We start from the raw sequence: 8,627 nt of genomic DNA, 5'->3' as shown, positions 1-8,627 counted from the left end.
GCAGGCCTGACTTGCATTGCCACAGGAGGACTTCGACCCGAGATTACCCGAGATCACACCCCAGGTCACCCGAGGCCACCCGAGGCTCTAGGCCAACTCCGCGGCCTACTCCATGGCCGCGCTGCAGCTTGAGTGGGAGGCGGACGCGGGGGCGCAGGCGGGCGCGGGAGGTTGGGGGCCTCGCCCTCGCGTACTCGGATGACGGGCGCGGGAGATGGGGGGCGGTCGTGGCACAAAGCAGAGAGTGGGAGTGTACGTCGTGGCTCATCATACGTGGTCCAAGGTGGGGTATGCTTCGAGGGTATGCTGTGCAGTCGGACCACGGGGGGAGCTGCAGGGAGTCGCTCTGCGCTCGAGCGTCTCCACGAGTCGCTCCTTTGCCGCCGCGTCGACTGCGTCACGCGGAGTCCTCGGCTCACGCGTCTCCGCGGCGCCGGAGAGCGGAGCGCCATGAATTGTACGTTAGAAGTGGCTACGTGAGCGTCCGGAGCGGCCGCTAGGATATTTTACAGAGTAGAAGGGGTCGGGGTGGTGTGTGCTGTGGAGGAGAGAGAGCTGTCCTGACCGCGACCCAACAGCGTGCGGTGGCGAGCGTGAAGCCTTAACCCCTAAACGGCTGTGGTTCCCATATGGGAACTTCGCCCAATTCTGTGAAAGAGAAAACCGGGCGGCTAAGGAGCGAAGTCGGCCGATCCGGCGACCCACTTTCGCTCGGGTGCTGTGCCGCCTACCACCAGCCGCTTGACTCCGGAGTCGCATCTCGGAGAGAGAATCTAAGATTCCTTCAGATTCCCTAGATTCCCGCAGCACCCTTCGATAGCGAATGAAGCGCAAGGCAAAACAACGACCTGCGCCCGATCCTCGCTCTGGGCTTGTTGGGAGGTACCTTGGCGTGCCGTGCAGCTTCTTCAACGTAAACGTCGAGGGTGCTCGCTACTTGGCGCGAGTCAAGAGCTTGCACAAGTCTCAAAAGTCCATGCTCTGGATCAAGTTCAACCAGGGCGGCTACGGCGAGGACGCCTTCGCGCCTCTGGCAGTGGTGAAGCAGTGGCTCATATCCGACGACGAGGCGCTCGATCCCAAGTCAGACTGGTACGAGGACCCAGACGAGAGCGACGACGACTCGGACGTGGAGGATGGGGACGAGGCGGAGGGTGGTGCAAACGCGAGGCGAGCGCCAGCCGCACGCCGGCGTGTCGATGAGCCAGGCGCACCTCGCGGCTCGGTCAAAGGCAGCCGATGGCAGCCGGCGGAGGCGCGGAAAACGCCCCACGCCGTCGACAACATCGTCTGGAGAAAGGCCACCGGCGCCGTCCCAAGCCACAAGCCAAAGGTCTTCGCGCGGAAGCTGCCACCCGGTGTGTCGGAGGGGCTGCAGCAGCCGCTGCCTAACCACGGACCGGTCAATGTCGAGCTGTTCAACCGGCAGTGGGACATTCGATGCTGGGAGCTCGTCTCGAAATACAGCAAACAGCGCGTCCGCGACCTGAAGATTGGAACCGTGGACGCCGTCTCGCGCAAGCCGAAGATGAAGAATCGCGCCGACGGCAGCAAGGGGAAGCAGCGCAAGGCACCTTCTATGTCGGTGCCCTTCCTGATCCGACTGCACGTCATCATCACGGCGATGTCCATTTGCCGCCTGCCCGCCCGCAAGTACTACTGGCGCAAGGGCAAGTTCGTCGGCTGCCCCGGCATCTCTGTCATCATGTCGGAGAACGACTTTGCGCAGGGCATCCGCTGCCTCTACGACTGCGATCCATCGAAGCTGGTTCCCCGTGGCGACATGACGCAGCCGCCGCCTGTGGGCTACGACAAGATGGCGAAGACGTCCGAGCTGAACGAGCTCGTGATGGAGAACACGCTCAACGCGGTGTGCCCGAAGAAGACGCTGTCGGACGATGAGGCGTCGGCCGAGTGGCGGGGCAAGAACGGCGAGGGCGTCGTGGTCTCCTTCAACAAGGACAAGCCAGCCAAGTGGGCGCAGCGCAACCAGTGCTTCAACGGCCTCGACGGCTCGCGTGTGGTGTGGCACGTCCTCAACTGCCCTCGGCGTGTGGCGGCGGAGCACGGCGAGACGTATAAGTCGACGCTTGGCCTCGCCGCGAAGCTGCACGCAAAGTACGGCGAGGGCTTCGTGATCGGCCAGGACTCGCTGTACAACTCGCCGGTGGTGGTCGTCGACGGGGCGAAGAAGTTCAAATTCAACTTCTTCGGCACCGCCGGGTGGAACCGCCGCGGCATGGTCGAGGACGCCGACGAGCCGGCGGACACGCGCGGGTCGTGCGTCTCCTACTACGCGACGGTTGACGGCGTCCCGCTCACGGCGACGTACATGCGCGACAACAAGATCGTCCGGTTCTTGTCGTCGGCGCACGGCGTGCCCACCGCGGTCAACGGCAGCAAGAAACCGCGCTGGAATAAGTCCGAACGCAAGTACGAGGAGGTTTACATGCCGCCTGTCAAGTCCAACTACGATGCGGGCAAGGTGGGCACCGACCTGTTCGGCCAGTACATGGAGCTGCTGGACACTACGTTCAAGTCTTTTCACCCGTGGATGGTCCACCACCTTTGGCTGTGGTTCGGATGTTTTGTCAACGTGCATTGCTGGCGAAACAGGTTCATCGATGAGGGCGTCCGTAGGCTCGCCGGTGCGAAAAAGACGACGCTCATCGAAGACACGTTGCAGACGATGGAGGAGCTGCTTCAGATGGCGGACCGGCTAGAGCGGGAGGGGGCCGCTCGCTCAAAGAAGCGGAAGAGCAGGCCCGACCCGCAGGCGCCGGTGCGCAAGTCGCCACGGCGTGATCCGGTCGTCAGCCGCTTGGGTTCGCCGACCCGCCACGTGCCCGTCACGTTCACTGAGAAGGGCAGGTGCAGGTGGTGCCGCAAGCTGATCTACTCCGGGTGCGGCCACCCTGGCTGCGGCCACATGCACGAAGGCACGTGCTGGATGAAGGCCCACTCGAACGACCCAAAGATCCGCGCGAAGCTGAAGGCGCTGTCCTTCCAGCCAGAGATCGCCGATGGCACACAGGCGCGACGCGCCCCGCGATAGAGAGACCGTCACAATCCCGCTCTGCGCCTTCGGTGGCAGGCGGTGGCAAGGGAATGGGGAGACGATACGCCGTCCAATCCGGCAGAGAGTTGTCTTTCGGCAGCACGGGGGGTGAGAGCGTTTGGCGTGGTCGATGGTGCACCGCCGTCACGGTCACACGCACACACACGCCGCGCGCGCACACCACACACACACACACCCATCCTGATCGCGCCGTGCGCTTGGGGGGCCCTCAGGTGTGCATCCGCAAGGTGAAGCGGACGCGCAAGCCCAAGCGGAAGTTGCGCTACAACGAGGAGGAGGGCGGCGCCGGGGCCGACGCCGACGCCGAGGAGGAGGACGACGACGGTGATGGCGACGATGACGCTCCGGCTCCGCCCGCCAAGCGCCGCAGCACCCGCGCGCAGCAGCAGCGCCAGGGCGCGCGGTGAGACCTCTCGCCGACGCTTGAACCGGCTTTGCTGCACTCTGCGACGCTGCGGTACGTGTGTACCTGTCTAGTAGTGACCGGTGGAGTGAGCGGCGGGCGTGATGTCACCGGTTGAGTGCCAGTGTGCGTGCAGAATCGGCGATCGCTGCCCCCGTCTGGCCTGTCCTGGCGGCGACGGACGTGTTTGAGGGAGATTTCGAGGTGACGTCTTTGCCGTCCCTAGCCTCCAAGTGTCACTAAGTAATGTGCAACACCCTCCCTACGCATGCTGGGGTGCTGGGCGGGCGAATAGACGCGCGAGAAGCCCTCTCAAAAATCGACCCCTCGGACCCCGTTTTTAGCTAGCCGTTTAGGGGTTAAGCGCGGTGCTCGGCCCGGCATGCCCTTTTAAGCGAAACTCATGGACACGGACATTGCCTCGCCCTCTCCGAGGACGGTGACGCGCGCGAGCGTGGTCGAGAACTCGGGATAGAAGACCGGGACGACAGCGCCATCATCCGGCGCCTCGAAGACGGAGTACTCCTCGAGCCGCTCACACTCACCTTCCAGGAGCGTGGCAAGCTTGCCGACGATGAGCGCCGTCTTGGTGCCGTAGCTCGTTCCGACCCCTCCCCGCGAGAGCTCGTGGATCTTGCCGGTGCGATGTCGTTGACGAGGTAGTCCTCCCCCTCCCACCGGAAAACCTGTCCAAGAAGGTCCGTCGAGCCCACCAGTCGTTTAGCCAGGCCCCGCACCTCTCGTGCCTGTACTGGCCTGAGCACGCCGGTGCTGTCCGCGACCGACAGACCGATCGCCCTAAGTTCCGCCAGGACCGCCTTCTCGCCCACCACCGTGGCCTCTTGATCCCTCTCGGCTTCTCGGATCGCATCCCGTCGTTGTCTCACCCTGTCTGCTGCCGGCACGAATCTCTCCGGGCAGCCTCGCGTCCTTTGTGGCAAGATCCGCGTCGGGGAAGGCCGATCCCTAGGTGCGTCCCCGGCTCGGGGTGCGCTCGCCTGCTGTGGCGGCTGCCGCCCCCTCGCCGCCAGTCCGTCTTCTCGCCTCCTCTTCTCACGGACCACAGGGGCTGCACAACAAAAGCACACAAACACTCCCTGTCCCTGCATGGCTTGGCGTAGGCGTGTCCTCATCCCCTCCTCCGCCTCTCCTTCCACCCGCTCCGAGATTCGTTCCAGGATGGCGCTAACCACCTCTTCAGCCACTCCCGTAGCCGCAGGTCCGTCTTCCGGCTTGACGTGGAACAGTGTGCGAAATTTACCGAGACGAGACGATTTTTTTCGAATCGATTTTTCTGAAGGTGCCGCAATATGCGGCTCGAGCGCCTCTTCACCTCCCTCCGCACCGAGCACGGCACGCTCTCCACGCTGGAGGTGCTCGAGTTCGACGCGCTGCAGCTGGGCCGCTCGCGCGTGCTCACCGCGCCGCCCGCATGCAAGCACCTCATCGGCCGGGAGTACCCCTCGCTCGGCGGCGCTGCGCACGACATCCACCAGCAGCTCTACGGCGCCGGTCGGTGCGATTACCTCGTCGCGTACGAGTCGTACGTGACGGGGCTTGGCGCGCAGCACATACGCGCGCTCGGCACGTCGCGCACGCCGGTCCGCCGGCACGGTGAGAGGCAGAGCTTTACCGCCTACTCGCCCTTCCTCGCGACAACGCCCGTCCAGGTGCTGCGCGAGGCGGACGGCCACGGGCGGTGGATACCGGTCGGGTGGCTGCGGCCGCTCGCGCGGCTCGCGACGCCGCCTCGTGAGGAGGAGCCCGCCGCGCGCCTCCAGGAGCCCCGCGCGCGTCTGCTCCGCGCGCCTCGGCCCTCGCCCACCCTCTCCCCCCTCTCCCGTAGGCACGGCACGGCGGCGGCAGTCCGAGTGGCTACGCGAGCGGGCAGGAGGAGGGCAAAGTGCCGGCCTCCCCCGCCGGCGGCGCACACGACCCCGCCCCCCGGCCCGGCAAGCGCCCCCTTGCCCCCTCCTCCTCGGGCCCCCTGCTGCGCGACAAGAAGAAGAAGAAGAACAAGAAGAACTTTAGCACGCGCAAGGGGCTGGTGGTGCTGCTCGACGCCTCGCGCCACGCGGCCGCCGACGCTGAGATGCCGCGTGAGGTGGTTGAGGCGCAGGCCGGCACCGACGGCGGCCTGTCCAAGGTGATCATCGTGCGGCCCATCCACCCGTCTGCCCGGGACGAGGGCCACACCGAGCGGCTCAGCAGCGCCGACATCGAGCCGCTCGCGCGCGGCTTCGCGGTGCTCTGGCACAAGTATAAGGACGGTCACCATACGATGATGTACGAGGCGCTCATCATGGCCATCAAGCGGCAGGCGCGCGAACGCACGCCCCTTCGCCTCCCCTCCCCTCACTCTGGCCGAGAGAGCAAACCACCACCGCCAGGCGGAGACAATCGGTGAGCCGAGCGCGACGGTGTTTCGCCAATCGGTTCCGTCTTCGGAGCCCGTGCCCGTCGAGCTGAGGACGGGTGCGACGCCTGGGGCTTTAGGGTCTTTTGCGGCCGTCCTCACCTCGCCGCCCCTCACCCCCGGTCCCGTCCCGTCGGCATGCAGGTGAGGCCGCCCCGAGCGAGCAGGCCTCCGCTGCCGCCGCCGACGGCGACGAGACAGTCAAGGTTGGCATGGTTGGCTTCATCCCCCGCTTGCACGCCACCCTGCCCTTTGTGGTTGCGACGGTCGGCAAGGACGATCCCGGCCGCGGCAGAATCGTGTTTGTGTGGCCCTGCGTCGCGGAGGGGTGCGAGCGGCCGCTCGAGGCGCGCGGCGGGGAGCTGGAGCCGCTCGACGCGCACTTTGACCGCCTATGGCGCAACGGCACAGACGCGGGGAACGCGCAGATCCTTCGCGGGCTGGAGGAGGCGGTGCGGCTGGAGGCGAGGCGCCGCGGAGAGAGCGGAGAGGTTGTGTTTCGGGCGCTCGTGGCGCACAAGGATGTGCCCGTGCCAGCCGTGTGCCACCGGCCGCAGTAACGACCGCAGGCGTCGCGGGATGCGCGCGGGAGTTGGCCCGCAAGATAGAGGACATCATTTACATGAGTGATGAGACTTGTGTGACGGCGGAGTTGACGCCTCCGACGGTCGTAGCGGCGTGGCTGAGGGCGGCGGTGGAGGCGCCCGATAGCGCGGTGAGGATGGTCTCATGGGTCTAGCAAACCATAGACGACACCAAGAGAACGCGAGGTAAAACCCGACGGCTATGGATGGTAAAAGGCGGCGGTAAAACCCATCCACACGGGTTTCGGTGGGTTGGATGGGAGGTAGAATGTCTACCTACCGCACCCCCCCCAATGTCGCTGGGCGGGATCGGCCCGCAGAGGCGGCATTGATCAGTTCCCCCCATGCACCGCGCGAGCTCGCGCGTTGGAGGCGTGGTCGACGCTGCGCTTGAGCTTCTCCTTGGGGACCCATTTCGTCAAGAAATCGGCGGGCATGAGGTCGTCGGTGATCTTGACGACGCGGCACTCGCCGTCGGCCATGCGGCGCTGCAGCGTGTGGTAGCGGCGCAGGAAGTGGCGCGAGCGCGAGGCGGATTTGGCGTTGTTGGCGACGAGGACGTTTGCCTTGTTGTCCGAGAGGATGACGGTCGGTCCGGTCGGCGGGGCGCCGAGGGCGACGAGGACCTCGCGGGCGTATGCGACGAGCTCGCCCGCTTTGGCGCTGGCGATGGCCTCGCTCTCGTGTGAGGAGTCGACGACGAGGCCGATCTTCTTGACGCTGTGCATGACGGCAGCGCCAAAGCAGGTGAGCAGCATGCCATAGAGGTCGAGGTCGCCGTTCCAGGTGGCGTCGGCGGCGGCGACGAGCTCGGTGGGCGCGTGCGAGTCGAGCCCGGCGATGTGCGCGCTCATGCGGCCCTGCAACTCGGCCTCCGCGTCTAGCCCGCCGTACGTGATGCCGTCGTGCTTGCGGTCGTAGGCGGTGCAGAGCGCGGCGCGCGCTACCTCGTAGGCCTCGGGCGGCGGCGCCGACATGACGCACGAGAGGCGGTGGAGGACGAGGGAGAGTCGCGGCTGCACGCGCTCGACGAATTTGAGGTGGCCGATGATGCTCTGTGTGCGCACTTGCTGGGGCGACAGCTTGCCGTCGCGGTCGGCGAGCTTGAGCGAGTCGGCGGCGTCGGCGAGGCGCTTGCCGCTGAGGACGGTCGGACGCTCGCCGCGGAGGAGCTCGGGCATGTGCTCGCGTGCGGCCTCGATGATCTTCTGCGGCATGGACAGCGTGAGGGTGCGCCGCTCGCGGTCGCGCTCGAGCTTGAAGCCGGCGAAGGAGGTGGGCGAGTAGTCGACCTTGACCTCGTCGTTGAAAGCGGCCTTCAGCGCGGCGATGGTGGCGTCGGTGATGGTGGTGCCGTTCACCTCGGAGATGAGGAAGTCGTCGACGATCGTGATCATGCGGGCCTCTCCGTGCTCCCCATGGAACGAGAACATCGCGGGGACACCCGGGCACGGCACCCACCCTAGGCCTTTGATGGTGTCATTGAACGTGCACTCCCACTCGTAGCCAGCGCACTCCTCGCCCCAGAGAGGTGAACAGAGCTCGATGCACAGCTCGGTCCCGTCCTCGTCGGTCATGGGTAGCGTGGACGGGAGCGCCATGTAGCCGACGGGCCCCTGTCGCTTGCCCTTGACATAGGCGTTCCCGACGTCTCCCTTGGTCAGGTGGGCATCGACGGCGGCGGCGTGTCCGACGAACAGCTTGGCGGTCAAGTCGTCGACAACGGTAGAGGTAGCCGGGACGCCCGACGGTGGTAGGCCGGCGCGGGCGCGTTGGACCTTGGCGAAGCCGCCGTCGGCGGAGTGCCGTGACTTGAACGGGTCGTGTTGGTCGAGGCCTCCGGTCGCCTGGTCGATCTTGATCTTGCGCGCTGTGACGCAGCGCTGGATCGGCACGCCCGCGGCCGCGGGGACGGTGACGGGCACGAGGCGGTTGCCGGGGACACGGAGGATGCAGTCGAGGGCCTTGCGGTCGGCGGCCTCCCATTGCGTCCGCTCGGGCGATTCGCGCAGCTCCTTCTTGTTGGCGGGTACGCGGAAGATCTGCTTCACGCCGAGCGGCGTGACGACGTCGACGAGGCGCTGCGTCGCCTTGAGGCACTCGGCTGGCATTGGGGCGCTCCACATGCCGTAAGGTGAGACCGGT

At 66.2% G+C, this 8,627-nt stretch overlaps 2 protein-coding genes across 2 annotated transcripts; both read left to right on the top strand.

Annotated features, from left to right (window-relative positions):
- Window positions 1-823: 823 nt before the first annotated feature.
- Window positions 824-3,055, top strand: EMIHUDRAFT_204934 (hypothetical protein; the record flags this gene model as incomplete). The annotated part of the gene is made up of 1 exon (XM_005780271.1): window positions 824-3,055. The coding sequence occupies one exon, from the start codon at window positions 824-826 to the stop codon at window positions 3,053-3,055; it is 2,232 nt and encodes a 743-aa protein (XP_005780328.1).
- An 80-nt stretch (window positions 3,056-3,135) lies between these two features.
- Window positions 3,136-3,743, top strand: EMIHUDRAFT_434930 (hypothetical protein; the record flags this gene model as incomplete). Its single annotated transcript, XM_005780270.1, has 1 exon — window positions 3,136-3,743. A coding segment is annotated over one exon (351 nt), but the record flags the coding sequence as incomplete, so codon positions are not given.
- Between the last annotated feature and the right edge of the window lie 4,884 nt (window positions 3,744-8,627).

This window comes from Emiliania huxleyi (assembly GCF_000372725.1).
Source record: "Emiliania huxleyi CCMP1516 unplaced genomic scaffold EMIHUscaffold_22, whole genome shotgun sequence".
NCBI lineage: Eukaryota > Haptophyta > Isochrysidales > Noelaerhabdaceae > Emiliania > Emiliania huxleyi.
This window is presented reverse-complemented; position numbering and strand designations above follow the sequence as displayed.